Source organism: Notamacropus eugenii, chromosome 1, assembly GCF_028372415.1.
Source record: "Notamacropus eugenii isolate mMacEug1 chromosome 1, mMacEug1.pri_v2, whole genome shotgun sequence".
NCBI classification, from domain to species: Eukaryota; Metazoa; Chordata; class Mammalia; order Diprotodontia; family Macropodidae; genus Notamacropus; species Notamacropus eugenii.
In genome coordinates this window covers 313,150,175-313,177,009 of record NC_092872.1, presented here as the reverse complement: position 1 = coordinate 313,177,009, position 26,835 = coordinate 313,150,175, and the positions used below count along the sequence as shown (strand labels likewise).

Sequence of the window (26,835 nt, the reverse complement as noted above, 5' to 3'; positions counted from 1 at the left end):
TAATTAGGCATATAAATAAGCTCTCTGCTGCATTGGATAATTACTGGAAAGTGGACTAGATGACATCTTGAGGCTTTTATTAGCCAGTCAATTAATTAATCAACACTTGTTTATTAAGTACCTCATATGGATCAAGCTAAAGTGCTAGCAAAGTCAAGTAAGGGACAATCCCTGCTCAAAAGGAGCTTATATTCTAATTGAAGAGTTAATAAGGATACATATAAGTATAAGCAGAATAAATACAAAGTAATTCAGTAAGTAAAAGGCAGTTTGAGAGGGAGGGCATTTTAGGTGATCAGTAAAGGCTTCACGGAGACAGTGTTGCTTGAGCTGCATCTTGAAGGAAGAGAGATTATATAAAGCAGAGATGAGGAGGGGAGTATAAGCCAGCCAGTGCAAAGGCACAGATATGAGAGATTTAGTGTCACGTGAGAAACAGAGAAAAGGCCAATTTGGATGGACAGCAGAGTGGAAGGAGAAGTTATATACAATGATGCCAGACAGTTTGGAGCAAAGTTGTAAATGACTTTAAAAACTATACAAAGTAGTTATATATTTTATTCTAGAAAGCCATTGAGAATGACATGATCAGACCTGTGCTTAAGGAAGATCACACTGACCACACTGTAGATGTGGACTGAAGTAGAAAAAGATTTGTGAAGGGAGACCAATTAAGAGACTGTTGCAGTAATTTAAATGAATGCTGATGAAGGTCTGAATCAATTTGGTAGCTGTGTAAGTATTGAGAAAAGGTCAGATTTGAGAAATATTGTGGAGGTAAGTACATGGCAAGATTTGGCAACTAATTGAATACGTGGGTTGAGGAAGAGTAAGGAGTTTAGAATGATGACAAAGTTATTTGGGCAACTGGAAAAATGGTGTCTTTGACAGAAAGAGAGAAGTTTGGAAGAGGCAGGGTTTAGGGGGAAACATAGTGATTTCTGTTTCAGACATGTTGTTTGAGATTTCTACAGGACATCATGTTGAAGTATCCAGTAGGTAAATGACGAAGTAGGACTAAAGCTGAGGAAAGAGACTGTGACTGGAGAAGAGATCTGAAAGTCATTAGCATACAGATTATAATTAACTTCATATTGTTGGTGGTTGGATGTTTGTTCCTAACCACTGTGTAAGATTTTCAGGATTTATAAGACAGACATTTTGTGTGTTATTAGTGGAGTTTGTTTTTTGTTTTGTTTTGTTTTCATCTAGCCCTTCCCCAGGATTTTCTTTGATCTGTAATTTGTGACAGTTCTTTGTAAGGATGACTCCAAGGTGCTGCAAGAACTTGAATTGCTGAAGAATGGCACAGTTATATGCTTTATGCTAGACTAAGACAAGAACATGGATTGATATTCAGAAAAGTTTTCCTCAGAGTTTGAAATAAAGAAGCTTTTCTGATTAAACGTAGAAGAAAATTCAATTAATCAGAACAACCCATTCCCAAAGCATTCCAATTAGACACATTTTTATTATAGTACCAACGTCTGTTTTTATAAGTTTAATTAATTAAAAATACATTATATAATACATTTTGCCTCCCAGAGAACTCAAAACAATTTATATTTGTTGATTCTTCTTGGTATATAATAGCAATAATAATAATAACTAGCATTTATTATAGCATCTACTATGTACTAGTCATGAAGCTAAGGGCTTTATCTCATTTGATCCTCACAAAAACTTTGCAAGGAGATAGGTACTGTTATCATCTCCACTTTACATATAAAGAAACTGAGGCACATAAAAGTTAAGTGACTTGCCCAGGGTCACATTGCTAGTGTCTATGGCTAGATTTGGACTCAGTTCTCCTCAACTTCAGGCCCAGTGCTTTATCCACTGCACTGCTTAGGAGCCATTAATATCTGATCTGCTGCCTATCTGAAAAATAATATAAAAAATTAATAATTTGTATAGTCCTTTATGGTTCATAAAACACTATGGCAGCACTGTGAGGTAAGTGGTAAAAGTAACACTGCTCCATTTTTTTAAATAAGTAAACTGAGGCTGAGAGAAATCAGGTGTGCTGCTCAATATCGCTCAGCTAACGAACATCAGAGTCTGAGTTCAAACCCAAGTCTTCTAATTTCAAGTCTAAAAATTGTTCCACTATATCATGCTGACTTTTGTATTGCAAAGTAAATGTCTTTTTTCCATCTATTTCTTTTTCTAGCCCACTCAGACAGTGATGCCAGGACAAGTTATGCGGGTTACAACAGGTGCTCCAATCCCCTGCGGTGCTGATGCAGTAGTACAAGTGGAAGATACTGAACTCATCAGGGAATCTGATGATGTGTGTACCTTTTTTTCATTGTTCTCTTCAGTAGTTCTATAAATCTCATCCTGTTTAAAAAACAAAACAAAGCTCTACCAGTCTGATCTGGATCTTTCATTATACTGGAACTTTTCTGTACTGAATATACTTTAACCAAATTACCTTTAAAATGGGAAACCTTTTCTGTTGATTTCTGTTGTAATTATATATGTTCTAACAGAAATTGACCTATATTTGGCCCCAGAAATTTCAGGTGAAAATAAGGAATGACAGTCCATCCAAAGGGATCAGTGACTGTGATATTAAAGGTATATGTTGCTTTTAGCTGGGAATTATTTCATAATGTGACTGTCCTGTGAATAAAGAATACAGAAGTGATGAATTTCAACTCCAAGAAAAAAACTTTAGTAAAATATTGAATGCTTCTGTACTAAGTCAGTCAAAATCACCAGGCAGTTCAAAATGACCTTTTTAGAGCTTGTTTTCATAAGATTCAATGAAAATGCCTATCAATTTACTTTCAACCTCTCCTCAATGCTTAAATCTAAGCTCTCTTATGGCCTGAACAAGCTTTCTTCTCACTGAAGCCAGATGGAGTGTTTGAGGCAGAATATGAACAGTACTGAGAGTGGAATGGCTTCAGGATTTCTGGGGCTTCATCTTACTTTTGTTGCAAAGTGCTTTGAAATATTGTCTATAAAAGGAACAAAGGTATTTTACATGAAAAAGAAATACATTTGCTCCAGTGCTTAATCTGTCCTACAGAGTCACCGGTACTGAAGCAGCCACTTTCTCTGGGCTAAGGAAGGGTTTTCTTTTTGAGTTTTTAATCACTTAATCATTAGCAAGTCTTACAAAACTTACCACTTAGGATACAAATAATGTTTCTGCATATTGAATCTCTCCAAGCAGATTTATTGGCATCTAGAAAACCAAGAAAAACATTGAGATCCAGAACACATGTGCATGCAAGTTTTGTTGAACAACACCTAGCTCCAGTGTCATCATATTTACAATCCATGACTGATTGTCACCTTTTCTTCATACAAACTGACCAGATGACAAATACAAGTCTTCCACTTAAAACATTCCCATGAAATCTTGGCTTTTGGATAAATTCATGATTCATGACAATGGAAGGGAAATGTCTTCTTCATTCCTTACTTTAGCATGGGGATAACAAGCATAATGTTTTCACTGAATGACTTTGGCCCTGAGAACAGTACCTGAAAGTGAATTTCTTTGAATTGGGTTGATCCATAAAAGCTTGAGATTATGAAAGAGGAAAAACTGTGTAATTTGCTCTTTGCCATTTAGCTTCCCAAGGTTTCAGAAACCTTCAGCAAAAACTGAAATGTTAACATTTTTTAGTTTAGCAAATGGTTTTTCATTTCCATTTATTTCTATCCTGCATCTATCCTATGATAAAAGCGTCAAAGGAAAGGAAGTAAGACCTTTTGAATGGTTAGATTTTGTTAGATTGACCTGTGTGCAGTCACATGACATGTTCTTGTTCTAGGGCACTGAAGAACTAGAGGTACGGATTCTAGTGCAAGCTCGACCAGGCCAGGATATTAGGTAAGTAGGTGACCTTCAAGACATGAGAATAGATAGCCAACTTATAAACACACACATACATTACTATGTGTATATGAAGATATGTAGACATGTAGTCATTGTCAGGAGAGCATGAGTAATATTATTATACAACTAATACAAATAACTACTAATTCAAGCTCTTCAGAAAAATTTTAATTTTTTACAAAATTTATTGACAAGCTGCAATAAATACCACTCTAACTTTGATTTCTTCATTCCTCTTGTGCCCATTCTTTAGTGCAAATGCTAAAAAAGATAAAAGGCAAGAGGAAGTAAGAAGAGGAGAAGGAAAAGTTATGGACCATCATGTTCCATAAACTATACAGTCAACCTCTAACTCTGGATAATCATGAATTGGTTATTTCAGGAGACAGAGTTTGCTTTTACTAGTAATCACAATGGGCTGCCCTTTCAAAATGCTGCTGATCCAAGATCAGATGCTTTTATCCACCTACCTTCTAAACTCTCTCCTATCTTTACCCATTTCTTTGCTTCATTGATATCCTTCACTATTGTTGAAAAACACTTTGGAAAGGAAAGCATGCGCTTTAAAGGTTTCCTGTAGGCAGACTAGATCTGCCCTGAACCTATATATCCTGACCCACTGCTCTCTGCCTACCCCACTGCCACTGACCCTTGAAAACAAAAGCACACATCCTAGGGTTAAGGCATTGTCTATGCCCACTGAATAGAGGACTCAGACTCAAAACTAACTTGGCTAACATAGTTTTCTAATCAGCGGAATTAATCAGCCTCATTAAACATTCCAAATACTGAAGATTATAGATTAATCATATATATGACATATGATGTCATATATCCACTCTGTGTGTGTGTGCCTTTAATAATGCTATAGGCAAAAGTTTGGAAATTACATGTATGAACAATGTTAACATTTAATAAAGAAAGTCTGGATCTTGCCTTAACCTGCTCTCAAGCAGAGGTCCATCACACAAAAGAATCCTTGCTCTGAAATAATATGTTTAGATAGTTGGCAGTTTTTTTTTTAACTCTAAAGATATAAATACTAAATGATATGGGCCTCACTTCTTGTTCAACTTCCCCATATTTCATCTCTTAGTGATCTCCATCACTGTAGGTATACAGGGTACATCTTTTCCTGGCAAGTTGAAAAGTTGCTATTCTTAATCACAACTTTGTGTTTATACTCTGGCTTTCAGACCCATTGGCCATGACATTAAAAGAGGGGAATGTGTATTGGCCAAGGGAACCCACATGGGCCCATCAGAGATTGGTCTCCTGGCAACTGTTGGTGTCACAGAAGTTGAAGTTAACAAATTTCCAGTAGTTGCAGTCATGTCAACAGGGAATGAGGTAAAAACACAAAACAAAACTTATTTTCAACTTAATGCATTTCTAACATCCATTCTGTTTAGGGTTGTGGATCTACCTAAAATGTTGTGAATTAACATTCCTTGTATTCATATTGAGGAATTGTCTCAGTTTCTTCCTGTGTAAAATGATGGGTTTAGAGAAGATGAAGCCCCTTCCAGTTATTACCTATGATCCTATGACAAGATGATCTAATAGGAAAGTGGGAGGATGTCTTCCAAGTAGTTTAAATAGAGAAAATGAGTACTCCCTAAGCAATTAGAAATTAGATGTTCAGAAGCAGTAATATCCTTCAATTAATTAAAATAAAGTATCATAACAAGTGGCCTCTGTGTAACCATCACATCCCTTAGAAGAGAAAGAAATCATCACTTGGAAGCTGTGTGTATTGATCATGTATTTTCAACACTTAGGCCACAACAGCAGTGAAGCATGCCCACCCTGCTACTGAGATATTGGACTATCCCTGGGAAGGGAGTAATGCTATCAGTCAGAACACCAGAGCTAGCTCTTCTCCCTGGGCAAAAGGCTATGTGACTGTTCCCATTAAGAGTAGATAGATGTTTAGTCTCTTAAAGGCAGCATGCTCTTCTAATGTGTCAAAATGCTGCTTCAAGCTAAGTCAGGAAGTTGAGTTAAGTTTGTGGTGATCCTAGCTGATGACTTTTCCAAAGCTTCTTGACCCTTCTATTGCCTGGGATATGCAATGTTTCAATAAGGGAATTCTGGGGCTAGACTTCTAGTTTTCACTTCTGGAAACTCAAGACTTTATAGCAAAGATATGAAAACTACCGGGCAAGTGTTTGTTGACTGACTGACTTTAAAAGATTTTTTTTAATGTTTTAATTATTAAAAATTTTATTGTCAAAAGACATAAGGAAGATATCTTTTGGGAGAAAAAAAAACTGTTTGGTTTGAAAAGCCTTTATTTTTTATTACTGCCTGTTACCTTTAATATCCTAAAGTCCTGAATATGACATTATCTTTTAATATGGCTTTTCCCCTGGACCAAAAAAAAAAAATCTCTTCTTATATTGCTAATAAAGGTAAAATCAACATTCCACATCTGTTTAGTTCCCCAGTATTATCTATTGACTTCTGCCTCTCTAGGATCAAAGAACAAGAATTATATCAGCCTTACCTATATAGTAAAGGAGAAGCTGGATGAGTTTCATATTCTGTGGTCCAAATGATTTAAATACAATGTTCAGAATCAGGAATTTGGGTTTAATGTGACTTTGGAAACCTTATATCTAAATGTCTTTGTAGGCTGTTTAAAAATATTTACGTATAATTTAGCATTTTCCAAACTATGTTTCATGGAACAGTGGTATTCTGCATAAAGTATCTAGGCATTCCATGAGAAACTATTGCTGCTAATGCTAGTTTGCTATATCAGACATTAAATATGCCATTTTATGTGTCAAGATACTTATTGCACGAATCTACAATTGTACATAAGCACTCATCTTTTGTGTGTGCAGTTAACTTTTATATTCCCAAGTATGGGACTTCACTTTTATCCTTATTAAATTCTATCTCACTATTATATTTATTGGTATACATGTATTATCTTAAATAAGATTGTAAGTTCCTTGACAGCAGGGACTGTGTCTTATCTGTTAATCTCTTAATATCTAGCACAGTGTACTGAACCAAGAAGAGTGTACTGTGCAATCTAATTCAACAAACCTTTATTAAACATTTACTGTGTATAAAGCTATGCCCTGAGCTAGGTGCTAGAGGTACAAAGAGACAAAAGTGAAACAGTCCCTACCCTTAAGGCTATGGGGATAAGAAAAGGTGTATTAACAATATCAACAATGATTACTAACTTGTGGTAGCAAGCATTAACCCTCCTATGGGCTTGGAGTTTATGGAAGGAGGAAGAAGATAATCTAATAAGTGTACTTTATGTGACTTGAGCTGCCATACTTATGTGAAGTGAAGAACATCCAGAGTCAACTCAGATACTCCCTTGTTACCATGTTGATGGAAGCTTAAGCAAACAACACAAAAAGGAAATGTAAGATACTAGAAGAATTCTCAGTGCCTATTCCTAAGGTGTTCTTGTGTAGACTTTACACCAATGGGGAAAAATTTAGTCTTCAGGACAATGTGCCTTTCATCACATCTGGAAAACTCCTCATATAAATATTCTGACAACTCCATCATTCTGTATGTAACCAGCAATGAGTATGAGGACCTGCTGAAGGCTTTCTGCAGGCATTCATCTTGGCTTGCTCCACTGGTTTGACAAGATTGTACTAAGATTCCTGGGTGCAGGGATACAATTGCAGTTCCAACTCATTCACTGTCTTACACCAACCCTGGAATAAATCTGAGATATTAAAGGTCTGAGTTTTAGAGGCATTTCCCCCTTGCCCAAGACTTTCATTGCACTCTTAAAAAAGAAATAAATGTAGTCCCTGCAGGTCAAACTGCAGGTGTGCACATGTGCAGCTATAGGTACACATTGTAAAATAGTCTTTATTTTGAATACATCATAGTCTCAAGAAGTCCCCTCAAATCCACAGGTCACTTACAGAACCTAATGCACTAATTGGAATTTTATACATTATAGCAAACACATAACATCTGTATAGATATATAACAAAGTTAGAGCAGTCAAATGAAAACACATAATAAAAAACACATTGCAAAGTTGAATGCAGTAGATCAAACAGAGAACACATACAGATAGGATATTGGACTATACTATGAGGGTTATGTACAATAGACCACAAATGATAGCTACCACTCTAGTGCAGGCCGTTATCATCTCTCTCCTGGACTATTGCAATAGCCTCCTAATTGGTCTCCCAGCGTCAATTCTCTTCTTTCTCCAATCCTTTTTACACAAAGCTACCAAATCTGATCATGCATGTCACTTCTCTATTCAGTAAATTCGGTGGCTGCCATTGCTCTAAGATCAAATATGAACTTCTCTGTTTAGCATCTTAAATCCCTCACAGCCTGGCCTCAATCTGCCTTGTTTTCCTCATTATACATCTCTCCCTTTCCCATTTCTCCCTTTCCACAATCCACCCAAACTAGCCTTCTTGCCATTTCTTGTCCATGACACTCCCATGTCATATCTCCATGTTTTTGCACTGGCTTTCTCCCAGTAAAATTGATTGCCTTCTAGCCTCCGCCTCTACTAATCCCTTATTTCCTCTAAGAAATAGCTCAAGTACCACATGATGCCTTTCCTGATGCCCTCAGATGCTGATGCAAAAAAATATTGCCTTATAAATTTTATCATGTAAATACGTTTTACATATATACGTTTGTCTTTCTCTTCATGTGCAGGTTGTCTTCTCAAAAGAATTTAAATTCCTTAAGGGAAGGGACTGTTACATCTTTGTTTTTATATCCTTGGTGCCTAATGGTACCTGGCACTTAGTAGATTCAGATTAATTGAGTCATCTCTCATATATATAAACAGTGCATCACATGCTGGATTTCATACAAAGTAGATTTTACACATTTTCTATTACTGGTCACTCTCTGCCTACATGTGTTACACCTTCACTCTTTACCCAGGAATACTTCTCAAATATATTTTCTGCCACTTTGGGCCAACAGACCCCATTCTATATCAGTTTCAGTTTTCTTTTGGTTCAAGTGTCCAGAATCATCATGAAATATTTCTATCACCATGGATCAATAGACCTTGGGTAATAACTACTGTTTTCTTATACCTGGGATAGATCTGTTTGTATTCTAGTGTAGTGTTCCATTGCAGAGCTCTGATTTCTTCCATTCTCTTGCTAACAAGGTACCTTCTGGGGAACAAAACTTGAGTTCTCTGAGGGTTATGTTCCTATTTCCTTACCTGTGGCACAGTTCATAGGAAGTCATCCTGTAGTTGCACTTGCCACCAAAGATAATCAAGGCAGAGGAGACTAATTCAGTGCTACATTTACTACTTCTAAAGTCCTAGACTTTCATCTGCTTTTTCGTATGTGAGCATTCCCACTGCCTATATATCATTCCTTTCACCCCTTTCTTGAGGAATTATCCAGGATTTCTGAGGCTTAGGTTCTTTGTGACAGGGCAACAACATATATTCACACTGGTTTTCCCTGGCCCGATTTGTTCTATGAAGTTTGGATTCAGTCAAAGGGCCACTCTTGAGGGCCTAAAGGGCCACATGTGGCCTCAAGGTCCTGCCTGACCATTAATACTCACTGATCTCACATTTAGCCAATGCTGCTAACCATTTCTAAACTGGCACTGGCCAACTTAGCACTTGTTACAGTATAAATCAGTGGATTATTGTTCATCTGTATTTCAAATCAAGTTTGCTATATCAGTCTTGAAACTTAGCAATGTTTCAAAGCAAAGAACTTTAATTTGTGGATGGGATAATAAGTCTTTCTCACTGTCGTTCAGACCTCAGCTGGTAAATGCAGTAGGCTTTTGTATTCATTACTCTGCTGGTATAAAATTGCTTTCAAGCCCTACATCCTGGCTTCACTGACTTGTTCAGTCTGTAAAACACAGCACTGGTACATATGAGGTATTGAACCACATCCTTAAATGGCTGCTCACACTTGTCATACTATAAACTATGCCAGAGAGTTCAGAAATTATTTTCCTCCTTTGAGTTTCTGCTTTTGTTTTTTATAAAACCATGCATAGTTCTAGAGCCAGAAAGGACCTCAGAGACCATCTAGTCTAACCACCACATTTTACAGATGAGGAAATTGAAGTCTAGAGATATTAAGAGAGACTTGTTCAACGTTACGTGTGAGGAAAGTGTTAGAGATAAGATTTGAACTGAGGTTGTCTGACTCATGTCAGTATTTTTTCTACTATGCCACATCTCTATACCTCAGCCATGTAACCATGAATAAAATCACTTTGAAAAAAATGAGATTTTGAGACGATGGATAGTTCTTCAGATATTTCTGATAGTAGCAACCAAATCCTAGCAAAATCTCCATCTCTCAACAGTCCTGTACATATGGCAAAGTGAGGAGCCCATCATTTATGTTCTCAGGGATCAGTATGCCCTACTGAGGTACTATATGAACTATATACTTGTCAGACTTTGCAGAACTGGGACTTATAAATTGACAGCTTCAGACCAGTGACCGCTAACTCATTTAAAAGCTTCAACAGTCTTTCCTCATGCTCTTCTAACATCTTCCCAAATACATGATCATCCAGATACACCAAGTCCCTAATGATGGGTTTATGTTACCCATCAATTTTTCTATATAACCACACAAAGTTATACAAGCTCTAGAAATCCAAGGTACTCAAATTTGGGACCCCAGTGGACAGAGTAGATCATCTTTTCCATATCATCCTTTACTCAAAGAATCATGTAGCATCCACAGCTCAGGTTTAACACAGAAAACCACTGGTTCTAGAGAATACAGTCAAGCCCATCTTGAAATTGTGACATAGTGTACTGATATACCTTAGTTATCTTCTTTTACCTCACTTTCCTATTTTTTTTCTACCCTCCTATAAATGAAACTTAGACTATGGGACTCCATGATCATGCCAGTATTTTCCTAAGACCACCCATCTCAGAGAAAGCAGTTTTTTTATTGAGGTCAAGTTGTTGAAGTAGATTATGTGACATTTTTTGGGCATGCTTCATATCATTCATCCAGTGTGAGCATTTCAGTTCACACTCCAGGAACACTGGACCTCTCATTACAGCCTTCTATAGGAGCTTCTCCAACCTTAACATGAAGGCAGAGTGCATCTAACCCTAAATGCACTCTCCCTTCTGTTAAGTGATAAATAGGAACATTTTTCATTTGCTAGATGAGGGAATTGGACTATCCAAGGTCCCTTCCAACTCAGTATCAATGATCCTATAATCCTAATAATTGTCAGATATTTTAAACCCCTCTGCCTTGAAGGCACAACATTTTAAAGGTCAAAAGTCCATTTTCTCTGACTCTTAATTGCCAATAAATGTTAATAATTTATTCTCATGCTCTTTGCTTTGCCAATTTAGCTTTTCCGATTACATCAATCAAAACCTAAGAATATTTTTGCCACCTTTGTCAATATCTTTAGATTTGCATTGTACCAATCAAACAGTGAATAGGAACTTATGCGAAGAAAAGAAGTCCTCATGTAACAACAAATAGTGCTATTACCACTGGTCATCCAGGGCTCCCTTTTTTAAAATTGAATTTCAAATTTAAATTTAAAAATTAATTTAACCATAATGCCCTAGCAAAAAAACCAAAAAGATGTCAACTTGACACCAAATACCCTGGGCTAATGATTCAGGCTTAAGGGCTAAAATGCAATAAAGTACTCCTGAACCATAAAATGCAATTTTAAAAATAGATGAGTAATTAAGAGATTAAAAGAATCAACTTCAAAGTTAAAAAGACCCAAAACATTATAGTCTTCTACCTCCATAGTCACTGGGTCTGGAATTTAGGAATACATTCCTGTATTCTTTGACATAGTTCCTTGCTAGACAAGGGCTTCTTATACTTCAGGCAGTGGTGCAGCCAAATCCTTTCACTTTAAAGGGACAGGCAGTCAGAAGTGCTGAAAAGCTAAGGGTTGGGATGAAAAGAAAGACAGAAGATTTAGCTCCACCTTATAACCCTGAGGAGGTGACAGGGAATGTAGAGAACTAAGGTGTCAATGAATACGGTGTCCAGGAAGGATAATTTATCATGTCCAGAAGTAGGCTAATGGATTGTACGAGCTGCGGTCTCTTCTTTTCCCATTTGGACCTAAGGTGGATAATAAGTTCAACTGTACACTAGTCTCTATTCTCAAAATTCTTGGCCCCTAGGCCCATCTCTGATCATGCATAGCCAGATCCTTTCCCTACCACATGCTGCTAAAAGGAGTTTGAAAGAAGTCACAAAACTATTGACTTAATCCACTACAAATTTATTATCTAATATCAACTGGACCCTTACTTCATCCAGGATATCCTTCTGTTCTTCTCTAATCAATTCTCTTCTAACCCATTCACCTCAGAAGCTGTTCTAAGCCTTCTCTTTTTTTTCCTCTTTCCTCTAGTTTTCAGCTGAGAACCCGCTCCCACTTCACAAAAAAAAAAACTGAAGCCATTTAACAAGAGCACCTTCTTTCCTTCTCCTCACCTCACATCCCCCTGATAACATCCCTTACTACCTCCTCCATTCCAGTCTCTGATTAAACCAATCCCCTGCTATGTATCCTTTTACCCCAGCCCCACATATCTTCTCCAATAGATAGTTCCCACCACTATCATTCCTTCTGCATAATCTTTCTCTCTGTACTGACTCCTGACCTCTCTGCTGCATACAAACAAACCCATGTCTCTGCCTTTCTTAAAAAAAAACAAAACCTCAGTAGACCAAACTATCCACTTCTCAGTTAAACTCACTGAAAAAAGCCTTCTGTATTCAGTGCTCCACATCTTTCATCCCTTCTAAACAAACCTTCCACAATCTAGGTTCTAACATCATTCAACTGAAACTGCTCACCCCAGAGTTACCAATGATCTCTTAAAAGGCCAAACCTAAAGGCCTTTTCTAAAACCCTTATACTTTTTGACCTCTCTCTGCAGCATTTGACATGGTTGAGCATTTCATCCTGGATCCTTTTTTCTTCTGTGGATTTTCATGACATTGGCCTCTCTTGGTTTCCTTCCTACCTGTATGACCACTATTTCTCAGTCTCCTTTGCTGGATTTTGACCTATGTCATGCCTGTTAACTATGGAGAACTCACAGTTCTATCCTGGACCCTTTTTTCCTTTTCTCTCTGAATTATCTCATTTGGAGATCACATCAGTTCCCATGGATTCAGTTATCATCTCTATGCAAATGATTCCTAGGTCTATATTTCCAGCCTTTGCCTCTGTCCCTAAGTTCTCATCTCACATCTCCAGTTGTATGTTAGACATTTTGAATTAGATGTTATGTAAAGAATATGTACATAATAGAACTCATTACATTTATCCCCAAACACACCCTTATTCCAAACCTCCATATTACTGTTGAACAGTCTAAGAAATATGACTTTGCCTGGGTCATTTAGATGTAGTGGATTATGTGAATTTTTGCTCGTTTCTCAGGCGGAACTGGTCATCCCTAGGACTGGAGTTCCTGAGTTGAGTGGATTAACTAAGGCATCCAACAGCAGTGAAAACAGTAAGAAGATAGCAAAGGTGAACAGTTGGAAGAAATGCTAGGCAAAGCTGAATTCAAACAAAAAGACCATTAAAACTGTTTTTAAAAGGGTGTTATTTTAAAAGGGTCCATGCAAAGTAACAATAGGTTAATCTTAAATATATGTGTAGCAAGCAATCAGAGAGAGAATAGAAAATACTGTGGAGTTAAAAGATGTGGATTCAGACCCCACCTCTGACATTTATTGTGTGTTTGACCACGGGCCAGTCATTTAGCCTCCTTAGGCCTCAGTTTCCTCATTTATAAAATGATGATGCTGGACTAGATAATTTTTAAGATCCTATCTAGATCTATGATCCCATGATTCTAATTAATGAGTCATTAAGCATTTATTAAGCACCCACTATGTGCCTAGCACTGTGCTAAGCACTGAGGATACAAAAAGAGGTGAAAGACAGTCTTTGCCTTGAAGGAACTCATATTCTAATTGGAGGAGGCAATAAGCAAACAGTCCCTCAGAATCTTAAAGAAAAATCTTGTAGAAAAGGAGACAAATTTTAAAACATTACTAACAGTAAGATATCTAGCACCCCACTATTAAAATTTGATAAATCCAACAAAAATATAAAAAATAAATTACTGAACTAAGTAGAGTATTAAATAAATTAGATCTAATAGATACGTGGAAGGAACCCCATGAGAAAAACAAAGAATATGCCTTTTCTCCAGTGGTCATAGAATTTATACAAAAATTGGTCATGTGTGCTAAAATTATTTATAAAAAATAAAAGAAAATCTAGAAGAGCAGATATTTTATATACAATTGTAGCCAATAATACAATATAGTTAGTTGTAAATGATGATGTAATAAAAATAAGATCAAGGTCCATATAGACACTAAAAACTGATATATAATGAGTAAATGAAAGAGGAAATTATAAAAGCAATAGCAGAGTACATAAAAATAATGATAGTGTGTATAAGATGCAGCCAAAACATTAGTCAGAGGCAAATTTATAGGACTTAATGCTTATATCAGTAGAAAAGAGCAAAAATTAATAAAATGAGCTTGCTTTAAAAAAAAAAAAACTTAGAAAAGAAGGAAAGCAATAAGCCAAGAGAAAATCAAAAAATAAGAAGAAATAACCCAGATCAGAAATAAATATTTGAAACAATAAATCTAATAGTTGATTTTTAAAATACTAAAATTAAAAAATTAATGAACAATTAGAGAGTATAATTTTTTCATAAAGAGCATTTCCAAACAATCAAAATTTAAAAAGGAAAATGAAAAACTATTGAAGAAGGACAAAATTATTAGAGATTTAAAATGCAGCTTTGTGGTAGTGAGTTTAGTTATTAAAAGGTATGAATGAATATTTGTAGTACTGTAAAATACCACAACCAGCAAAACAAGAAAGAAGTGTTCTGAGTCAAGGACTCTTAACCTTTGTGTGTGTGTTATTTGGCAGTCTGGTGAAGCCTTTAGATCCCTTCTGAGAATAATGTTTTAAAATGCATAAAATCAAAATCATAAGATGACAAGAAAATTAATTGTGTTGAACTAGTTATCAAACACTTTGCAAACTAACTTTAGTGTTAGAAATGTCAGCTAGCTAGCTAGTAGAACAGTTTATTTAGAGCAGGGCTTCTTAACCTGGGATCCATAAACTTTTTAGAAAAATGTTTTAATAGCTATTTCAGTAGTATCTAAACTACTGCAAATATTCATTCATACTTTTAAATTTCTAAACAAAAAGTATTTGCCCAACATGCTAGGCACCTGGACCTTCACTGCTTTCTCTTCAACATTGCAAGGATAACTGGGGAGGAGGGGAGGTACTATAATGTACTGTTTACCAGTTATCTTTTACTCTCACCATGTGACCAGCGCATCTTTTCTGATCATATATTTTCTCAATAACATCTTTTATTTTAGTTTTCCTTCATAGTTCTTTGCTTTTAACACATTATATGCCTCTCCGTTATCCTTTGGGTGATGCCCATTTATAGCTCTTTGGTGACTGCCATGTTCTCTGAATCCCAGCAATATAACAGTCTTAAAATATTAGTATTTTAAAATAGGTCCTAGATTCAGGAAGAAATTTGGAGTCATTGAGAGAACTTTGAAGCTGCCGAAAGGCAATCTAGGCAACTCTCCTTTTCAGTTCTAAGCCCAACTCATTGTCAGTATAAAGAATGTTGTCAAATTTATAATGGGAAAGATGAGAAAGATAACCAATCACACAGTAAGAACAAGAGACAGTCTATGATGTAAAGGGAGTTGAAGGATGGGACCTCCCTTTAAAGGATTTATGAAAGGACATTAATGATAGTTGTATTCTCAAGCACGTATGTGACCTACAATTTAATTCAGTTCAACAGTTTAGGTGCCTTTTATAAAGCAGTCACCAGAAATAGACAAAAATGAAAATGTACCCTTCCTACAAGGAACTTACATCCTCCCAAGAGGAGATAACAAATGTGAGATAAATAAATACCAAATATGTGCGGGGAATCTGAAGACACAAACTCAGAGGAAGAAAACAACTTGAAAATATCTACAAGCAAAGCTTCAAAGAAAAATGCAGTTTGGACACACATAAGAATTCAGAGAAGCATTAAAGAAACTTTTTTTTTCCTAAAAGAAGCAAAAAAAAAGTTATTTTAAAATACAAATTCTCCAGATTAACAGAAGAGAAAACAATACTTCAATAACACTATCATAGAAAAAAAATTGAAAATGCCATAATCAACTCCCTAAGGGACAAAAAAACCCTTGACTATATGGATTTACAAGATATTTCTACCAAATATTTAAAGAAAAATTCCAATAGTATATAAACTTTGAAAAAATAGGTAAAGGAGACTTATTAAATTCCTTCTATGACAAAAATATGGTTTTATAGTGAAACCAAGAACAATAACAGAAAATTATAGAGCAATTTCCCTCATGCAAAAATTTTAAATAAGATAGCAGTATAATCACAAAGATCATACACTATGACTATACTGAATTTATACCAACAATGTTGGGCTGGTTCAACATTAGGAAAACTATAAACATAATTGACTATATCAAAAGCAAGCAAAGATCATATGATGTCATCAGATGCAGAAAAGACTTAACAAAGTATAATACCCATTTCTAAAAAAAAACAAACACTAGAAAACATACAAATGAATAAGGCTTTTCTTAAAATAATAAGTAGTATCTATCTAAAGCTAAGAAGAAGCATTATTTGTAATGGGAAAACTAGAAGTCTTTCCAGTAAGATCAGGGGTGAAACAAAGATGCCAATTATCATCACTATCATTCAGTATTGTACTGGGAATGCTATCCATAGCAGTAAGACAAGAAATAGAAATTGAAGGAAAGAGCATGGACAACAAGGAAACAAAACTATCCCTTTTACAGATGATATGATGGGATAATTAGGGAAGACTAAAGGGTCAACTAAAAACCAGTTGAAGCAGTATAAACTTTAGTGAAGTTGTAGCATGTAAAATAAATCAACACAAAACATTTCTGTATATTACCAACAAAACCCAACAGGAAGAGATAGAGAAATTTCACTTAAAATAACTACTGACCATACAAGACACTTGGGAGTCTACTCAAACACAGGATTTTATGAACATAATTACAAAATACTCTATACATATATAAAGACAAATCTAAATAATTGGAGAAATAGTAATTGCTTGTGGGCAGGGTGAGCCAGTATAATAAAAATGACAATATTATCTAAATTAATTTACTCATTCAATGCCACACCAATCACACTACCAAAGGATTACCTTAAAGAAGTAGAAAAAATAACAAAATTCAGCTGGAGGAATAAAAGGCCCAGTCCATCAAGGGAATCAATGAAAAAAAATGTAAAGGAAGGAAGCATAGCATTACCAGATCCCAAATTATATAAACAAAGCATCAGTCATCAAAACAGTTTGATACTGGGTAAGAAATAGAGTGATTAATCAGCGAACTATATTAGGTACATAAAATGCAAAAACAAATGAACATAGTAGACTAGAATTTCATAAACCCAAAGATCCTAGCTATTGGAGTAAGAACTCACTGTTTGACAAAATCTTCTGGGAAAATTGGAAAGTAGTCTGGTAGAAATTAGGCATAAGACAATATCTCACACCATATACTAAGATAAGGTCAAAATGGGTACATGATTTCTATGATTAATGGGGTTAAAGAGCCTTAGCCTCCACAAAATTATAATGACTTCAATAAACTTAAACATATTCAGACTTTAATAGCTATTCATTCCCAAGACTAGATAGTGTTACGTATGTATCTAACTACCAGCTATGACTGAAATATATTATTATTTCTTCGGGGCTGCTAAATTAACTGGGTATACCACTCCTACCCCCATCTTAGTACCTGTTGTTAGAATCTGGCCTTTAATTGCTAGGACTTTTCTAACATTAAGTCAAATTTCTTATCAATAAGATTCAACAAACATATTTAGGTGTCTGCTATGTGCAAAGGAGGGAGAGATAAATAAGCATTTAATAAATAAGCATTTATTAAATGATTATTGTGTGCCCGGCACTGTGCCAAGCACTTTAGCAATATTATATCATTTGGTCACAAGGCACTGTACTAAAGGCAGAGGATATAAAGATATAGACAAAATGGTCCATACCCCCTCAAAGAGCTTACCTTCTTGGGGAGATATAGGGGAGAGTACACCATGTTCACAGATAAGTAAATAAAAGGTCATTTAAAGAGGGAGAGATTGATTGGGAATCAAGGAAAGACTTGGGGGGATCAAGGAAAAACTTCACAGAAGAAATGGCTCCCAGGATAAGCCTTGAAGAAAGAAAAGAGTTCTGAGAGGCAGAAATGAAGAGAGGACACATTCCAGAAATGAGAGACTGAAGGAGGGGATGAAGAGAAGAATTAGAATGCTCAGTTCAAGAAATAACAAATAGTCCAACTTTGCTAGATCATCAAATGTATGAAAAGAAGTCATGTGAGATCAATTTCAAAAGGCAAGTTGGAGCCAAACTGTGGAAAGCTTTGAATGCTGGGCTGAGAGGTATATTTCATAACAGAAACAATGAGGAGGCCCTAGAGGTTTTTGAGTTGAAGAGTTGACTTATTTCTAAGACAGGATGTTTATTTCAGAAGATGGGCAGAGGAAGCTCAGGGTTTATTCAGTTACATATATCTATCAGAGGAGATTGGGTGTACTTATGACAACTGCACCCTTCCAGGAAACATTATCGTAAGAGATTAATTGGTGGGGTTTTGTCTTTTTTTCTGGGGGGGTGGTTGTAGTTGCTGAATCCTGAAGATGACCTCTTACCAGGAAAGATTCGAGACAGCAATCGTTCAACTCTCCTAGCAACAATTCAGGAACATGGCTACCCAACCATCAACTTAGGAATTGTAGGAGACAAGTAAGTATTGAATGTTAATTTGACAAGTAAACATTGTGCAAATATGGCTCTTTAGAATGTTAGTGGAGTTTGACCCAAAGAGGTAAGAAAAAGAAAACTTAATGTTTTAACTTATGCATTGCTGTGGGTTTTCAAATAGAAATCTTTATTTTATGGTGTAGGCTTTCTCCTCCTACTCCTAGTATCAGTAATGGTTTTGCAATTCATTCCTGTGTTTACTGCAGTAAAGATCAGGGAGAACACAAGTGAGTAAAGTTAGGGAGGTTATTAGTATTAGCATTCATAGGCCCCTTCCAACTCTGACTTTTTAAAATTTGAATACATAATCCCTAAGCATTTCAGTTCTTCCAGTCAATCAATATTGACTTTTAAGGCCTTGAAACATGCATCTACCTTGACACCTAAAAAACTGCTCATTTCTGTCGTTTCACTCTACAGTCACCTTTTCTCCACATTTGTTTCCCATCTCTCTGTAATAATCTCTAAGATTATTTCTGGTGGCAATTTTTGACCTTTGAAAACCTTTAACATCTGTTTTGACTTTAATGTTTAGTCCACAGCTAGTCTGCTGGTGGGCCTGATTGGTATCACTATGTTCCATGCCCATGAACTATATATAACCTTAACCCTCATCAGCTGTTGTACAAGTGAGTGAAAAGAACTAGTTACAGAAAAACAGAATTTGTGTGAATTTTGAGTTGGCTAGCAACCAATCTTTCTTTCACATAGGTTTCTAGCCCTTGAAAATTATATACTAATGCAAACAACTTCTGAGGCACAAAGGCATGAACCCTTGAAATACATAGCCATGAAATAGGGAAAATAAGGCTGTCAGATTAATTTCGGTCTCTTTCCTAACGAACACTAACTACCTCAGACCCCACAAACACAAAAAGTTCTAAATAAGTACCTTGGTGCACTAGACTTTCTCTAAGCAATGAGACATATGCCTCCTTACTCTTTTTGTCTCATTGCTTTGTCTTCCAAAACACTGTTCATCACTTGCCATACTGCCAAAAAAAAACAACACTAGCCAATAGCTCTGATTTAAATGAATGGTCACCATTGGAAAAACTTACATTGGCATTTGGTGCTGCACTTTCTGAAGCTAAAACAATGGATGTGTTTAGGTTTCACAGACAATAATCTTTATACAGTACTCTAAAAAATATTTTCTGGCATCTTCTTGGGATTACACATGGTAGGGGCCAGCAGGGAGAACAGAGAAAGCAGGTTAAAAAATAAAATCAAAAATAGCTCCCAGTATCCAATAGCAAACTAACTTTTTGCCATCAATAACCTCACATCAGAATAAGAGTTATTAGAAAAAGTTGGCGTATATCTGCACATTCTCATTCTCAGGCTTGAAAAGTCCCAGAATGAATGAAAAAATAATTAGATTAAAATGTACAGGTGAAAAGTGAATCCACCCAGTAACAAGAGGAAAAGAATTTAGGAGTGCTCTAGTGGGAATCTTGTACAGGGAGTTTAGATTAAATTCTTCTTGTTTCTGTTGCTAAAGTCATTTGGTATTCTAGAAAGGTTGCCTCCCTCCTCATTTTTAGCTGCCTTTGCTGCTGTATGCTAATGAGAACAAATAACATTACATGGAAACTACCATGTAAAAACCACTAGGGAAAACCTGAAGGGGTCTGGGACAAAGTCTACACTGTCTGCAAAATGAAAGGAGAAACAGTCTCCAAGTACTCACCAGCTTTACCCAGCTATGACCAGGAGAGAAAAAAAGAAGAAAGAAGAAACCTTTAATGAATTTAAACTCTGTTTTTTTCAAGCCCAGAGAGATTGTATTCTTTAACTTACACCTAAAGAAGTATCTAATCTTCAACTTGCATCCCAAGAATTATAAGATCAAATGAGATAATATATGTACATGCCTTGCAAACCTTAAAGGTCTACATAAATGCTAGCTGTTGTTATTATCTTGGAATAGGAAGGAACCCCTACTGATCCAATTCAAAAAAATCCATATCTAACATCCCTAATGGATGGTCATGCATCTCTTCTTAAACACATCTAGTGACTGGAGGTTCACTGTCTCAGAAAGTGGCCTGTTGCATTTTTTACAACTCTAATTGCTAGAAAAATTTTCCCTTACATTTAACCGCCATTTGCCTCTCCATAACTTCCACACATTGATCCTAGATCTTGCTTGCTTTTTTTACTCACTATAAGAGTCCATCACTCATTTATATTTAACTTATGATCCTTAATGACACACTATGATCAAATTTTGTATTGGAAAGATCACTATCAGGGGGCTCTAGAAACCTGAATTTGCATCCCACTTCCAGCAAGTACTAAGGCTGTCACCTTGGTCAAGCCTCTTACCTTATCTACAAAGTTATACGGTTAAGCTACATAACCTAAAAGATATCTTCCAGTTCTAAATTCCTGTAATTCCTCTTTTACTATCATGTCTGTACAAAGCCCATCTGCTTTGTCTTATATAAGTGCAGTTTATTTTTCCTTTATCTATGACATACTCAGCAGTTGTCCCTATTAGACTTCAAACATCTCCAACCTATGACTAATATTACTAAGGTAGTTAGTAAAGTACTAACCACTTCTACCTAATTGATATTAGCAGGTTTAATACATGCTTTCAAACCTTGTTTATAGGTAACTCATCTTCAGTTTATATAAAAACTTTGTAAATGTGCACACAAAATTTTAACAAGTATAATCTTAGTGTACACAGAAAAAAATGTTTCACATAATAGGCACTTAATTCACATTCATGAGCTTTCTTCCTCATAATAACTATGAGGTAGAAAGATAAAATTATTCCCATTTTATAGATAGAAACTGAAAAGTTAACTCACTTGCTTCAGTAGAAGTATCAGAAGCAGGAACTGAATTCAGATCTTATGATTCTACAATTTTCCATGATATTTTATTACCTCTCTATATTAATAAATATTGAATTGTATTTGAGATGGATTATTTATTACAAACTCTGTACAAAATTTAGTGTTTTATGTAATCTTGCAAAGTTATGGGAGATTTCATTAGCAAAGAAACTATGGGTGCCCTGGTATGTACTGAAGTGAGCTCAGCTTTGTTTGTTGAGCTGGACCACATTGAGTCATAGTGTGTCAAAGGGGATAGGATGAAAATGTATGTAAAGTGCTTTCAGATACAAACCTCATACTAGGAATTAATATATAATTCACCCCATCCTCATTCTTCATCACCATCAACTTGACTACATTTCCTATGCCTTCCTTTTCTTTAGCTGATATTGTCAAAAGGATACATTTAAAGGATACATAAAAGCTCATAAGTTTGATTTTAAACATAGTCAGGGACTCGCAGGTGCTCTGTGAGATAACATTCAGTAGACAGCTGAAAATACAAAACTAGAGCTTTGGGGAGAAGTCAGGGTTAAAACTATACATTTAGGAAGTTACATGGGGTTGGGGGGAATATATGATCGCAAAAAGAAGAGGGCCCGAGACAGAATCTTCCCCTGTCTACGTACAGTTATGTGACATATACTCACATACTCTTTTGGCAAAGCTCTGCTATTATGATTTCCCCTAAAACTTGCATATTATATGACCAATTAAATCAGCTAACATTATTAAGCACCTACTATGTGTCTGGCACTGTGCTGAGAAACAGGGTCTCCAAGACAAAAATCAGATAGTGCCTAACCTGTGGGAGCTATCACTACCAATAAGTTTAAGCTCAACAACCATTAACAAAATCTTTTACAATATTTGGGTTATTGTAATTTTACCTACTAACATTTTTAAAATTTATTTTTGCTATATTATGCAGAATTTAAGAAGGTCTCCTTTGAAAATGTTTTAAGTTTCATGAGTTAACTAGCTGGATAACGAAGGCTCTCTTCTTGAAATACAACCACAACTTGCATTCATTTGGCTAGAACTGCACTGTGGCAAACTACTTTGTTGTATTTGCAAATGCACTTACAGTTCTGTGTAGCCTAAGTGAATCATATCTCACCAGTTGTGTCAAACAACAAAGTCACATCTTTGAAGTATCAAACTAATCTAGATTGCTATAGTCAATCAGTCAAGCATTTATAAAGCACCTCGTAAGTGCCCAGCACTGGGCTGAGTCTGGGGATAGAGAGACAAAAGCAATTCATTCACTTTTTGTAGTCATGTTTAGGTCAAAAGGGAAAAAAAGCATCCTTTTTTTCCCAGAGATTTTGTGTTAGTAATAGTGTTATTTCCCTGGTATGGGAAATAGAAAAAAGAATCCAGAAAGCTATGCTTTCTAGGCTTATTTATGACTTCTCAGGGAAGAAGAAAGCTGGGAAATGAACAGAATATATTAATCTTAACATTGAAATTGTATCTGTAAAAGGCAACAGCATCTAGAGAGGAAGAGGGGGTAATGAGGTACATTGAGAAATAGATCACTTAACCTCTATGAGCACTGATCATTTTACCTTTGATTCCATTTAGTGAATTTTCCTCCCCTGGACAGCCAGTGAATGCGTGAGGGAAAGAAACAAGATAGAGTAGAAACCTGAGAAGTTTCCTGGATGACAGGATATGAAAGAGAAAATGAGAAGTGAAAGGGCAATATTTTTGGAACTAAACCCCCATTCAGAAAATTCCTCCATACCATAGACTCACTTTTGTTACACAGGATTCTGTTAACACAGGATTTTTTTATGTGGGATTCGATTCTATTCTCTTTTAGCCAGGACTTCCTCATATCTACAGTACTATAATATATTTTCATATTCAGATGTTTTCATAACTTAGAGACTGCAAGAGTCAAAAACACCTTGTAAGTCATCAAAGATTAAATTTCATAGTATATTTTGATGTTAACTTTCCTTGATTTTATCTTTGAAAATGGATAAAAAACAATTCTCTGACCATGTTATATAAGAAGTTACTAAAAATACAAGATGCTAGTTACTATTATTTTATAGTATTTGTTTATTTCATCGATATTTCTCTGTAGTATGTAAAATTGGGAAGGCATCTTCCATTCCAGGCCATAGGTAAATAGGACCTTCAGAAAGCCAGTATCTACAAGACAATCCTGTGTGTACATCCTGTGCAGTTTTAGGTGCTATTTTTCTTGTCACTAGAAAAACTAAATTAGCTTTGGCAAGTCATACTTGCTGACCTTTTTTTTTTAAATGAACTATTTCTTCTCTAGTTAGGAAAAAATAGCAGAGGGAATTGTTGCCTCAAAAAGATATATGCTGTTGAATGAATTTATAAAGCACTGGGGGCTGGGCTTTCTGACTGGCTCTTTTACAAAGTACTATCAATGGATCACTCAAAGACGGTAAGAGCAATTTCAATATAAATCATTATTGACCTTGTTTTGTGATATCTATTGCCATAATTTCTCATAGGCTCAAATACCATTGCTTAGGAGCCCACAAAAAGGTCCTAATACACCCTATGACATCTCACTGAATGGAGGAGTTTCTGAGGACAAAGATCTGAGAATGGGGGCTCACTGGAAAGTATCTTCTTCAGAAGTCCAAGTCTTTCCATGTTTTTCTAAATCATCTAGCTCATCATTTCCTACACCACGGCAATATTCCAATACAATCACATCCTGTCTGCTAGATCATCTATGAATGTTTTTTTCCCCAATTTTCTGCGTTCCTTCTGTTCTTGTCTTCATAGGTTTATTTATACAAGAAAATTTAATTTAAAATAATCAAAATTATTCTTTTCATACTTGAACAATGCTCTAACTTCATAACATAGTTTAAGGTCTGGCATTGCTGAATTCTCTTACTTGTTATATCTTTTTTCCTGGTTTCTTTGAAGTTATTGACCTTTTGTTCTTCCAAATGAACTTTGTTATGATTTTTTCTAACTCAGCAAAATAATTTTTTAGTAATCTAATTGGGATGATGTTGAATAAATAGATGTTAGGTAAAGTTGTCATTTTAAAAATTATATTGACTTTACCTACCCATGAATAGTAAGTAAATATTTATTTATTATATATGATAAAATATAATATATAATAAAAATAAAATATTACTCTAATTATTTAGATCTGAATTTATTTTTTTAATTTATTTTTAGTTTTTAGCATTCACCTTTATAAGATTTTGAGTTTTAAATTTTCTCCTCTTCCTTTCCCTCCCCCCTTCCCAAGACAGCATGCAGTCTGTTATAGAGCATACATGTACAGTTATCAACTATATTTTCACACTAGTCATATTATAAAGAAGAATTAGAACCAAAGGGAAAAACCATGAAAAAGAACAGGGGAAAAAAAGGAAAAATGGTATGCTTCAATCTGCATTCAGACTCCATACCTCTTTCTCTGGATGTGGATAGCATTTTCCATCATGAGTCTTTTGGAGTTGTCTTAAATCTTTGTATTACTGAGAAGAGTTAAGTCTATCAAAGTTGATCATTGAACTGTGTTGCTATTACTAGATACAATGTTTTCCTGATTCTGCTCACTTCACTTAACATCAGTTTATGTAAGTTCAGGTTTTTCTGAAGTCCCCCTGTTCATCATTTCTTATGGAACAATAGTATTCTATTACATTCATATACCACAACTTGTTCAACCATTCTCCAGTTGATAGGAGTCTCCTCAGTTTCCAGTTCTTGGCCACTACAAAAAGAACTGCTATAAATATTTTTGTACATGTGGATCCTTTTCCTATTTGTATGATCTCTTTGGGATACAGACCTAGAAGTGGTATTGCAAAATCAAAAGGTAAGCATAGTTGTGTATGTTTGTATGTTGTTCCCTCTTGAGCCCATTCCAGATGAGAGTAAAGTTCTAGCAATACCTGCACGCCTGCCACTAGCTTCTTCTGTATCAATTTTTCCTTTTATGCCTCATTTGTATGAGATAGTTACTCCTTTTTGTCTTTCCCTACAGTTTTTTAATCACCTCATCACATTCTTTACAACTCACATCTTTCCTTCAAAATACCCAAATAATGATGACAATCATGAGTACTGCTAATAGTTTCACATACACGAACTAAACAATTCGACCTTATTGAGTCCCTTATAATTGATCTTGAATGTTTACCTTATATTTCTCCTGGATGTTATAGGTTGAATTTCCCTTAAGTTCTGTGGTTTTTGTCACAAAAATCTGAAAATCTTTGAGTTTATTAAATGTCTAATTTTTTTTTTCAGGATTATACTTAACTTTGTTTAGTAAGTTACCATTGGTCAAAACCCCAGTAGCTCTTTTACTCTACAGAATATAATATTCCAAGGTCCACAGTCCTTCAACTTAATAGTTGCTAGGACTTATACAATCCTTATTGTAGGTCTATGATATTTAAATTTTTTTTCTTGTTGCTTCCAGTATTTTTTCCTTAACCTGAAAGCTTTGAAACTTTGCTATGATATTCTCGTAAGTTTTCCTGATGGGATCTCTTTCAGGTGGTGACTGGTAGATTTTTTTTCTATTTCTACTTTGCCTCCTTGTTATAGAACTTTAGGGAAATTTTCCTTGATAGTTTCTTGTAATAGTGCATCAAGATTCTTTTTTTAATTGTAATTTTCAGGTAGTCCAACTGTTCTTATTTCTCTTCAGTCAGGAGGATCAGTTGTTTTTCTGATGAGATGTTTCACTTTGTCTTCTATTTTTTCATTCTTTTGACTTTGTTTTATGATTTCTTGCTGTCTTCGAATGTCATTAGCTTTCCCTTGCCCGTTTCTAATTTTCAAGGAATTATTTTCTTCCTTAAGATTTTGATTCTCTCTTTCCAGTAGGTTGACTTTCTTTTCATAATTTTCTTGGATTGCTCTTTTTTTTCTAATTTTTCCTCAGTCTCTTTTATTTGATTTTTAAAGTCCTTTTTAAATTCTTCAAAATACTTTTTGAAGTTTCTCATTGAAAAAAGAATGGCTTTTTTAGCTCCCTTATCTTCCTCTAAATGTGAACTCAGATCCCCTCTATCTCCATAGTTGGGGATATCTAAAGTTGAGTTCTTTCCCCTTTGCTTACTCATTTTTTTTATTTATTTTTTGTTTTATTCTGCTTCTAGCAGAATTATTAGTGTATTAGTGTAATCAGGTTGTAGTCCTGAGGTATGGGGAAT

General features: G+C 35.3%; 1 protein-coding gene and 1 long non-coding RNA gene across 11 annotated transcripts in view; one reads left to right on the top strand and one right to left on the bottom strand.

Moving 5' to 3' along the window:
• The window catches only part of GPHN (gephyrin), a 749,523-nt gene that overhangs the window by 660,250 nt on the left and 62,438 nt on the right, over nt 1-26,835 (top strand). For all 10 annotated transcript variants that reach the window (XM_072629565.1, XM_072629558.1, XM_072629556.1 and 7 more), the window contains 4 exons: nt 2,174-2,293; nt 3,795-3,853; nt 5,056-5,209; nt 18,652-18,773. In XM_072629565.1, the coding sequence (XP_072485666.1) occupies nt 2,174-2,293; nt 3,795-3,853; nt 5,056-5,209; nt 18,652-18,773 (455 nt within the window). The remainder of the gene's footprint in view (nt 1-2,173; nt 2,294-3,794; nt 3,854-5,055; nt 5,210-18,651; nt 18,774-26,835) is intronic.
• The window catches only part of LOC140517915 (uncharacterized), a 71,610-nt gene that overhangs the window by 9,416 nt on the left and 35,359 nt on the right, over nt 1-26,835 (bottom strand). The window contains exon 2 of the long non-coding RNA XR_011971784.1: nt 3,140-3,199. This is a non-coding gene — a long non-coding RNA (uncharacterized lncRNA). The remainder of the gene's footprint in view (nt 1-3,139; nt 3,200-26,835) is intronic.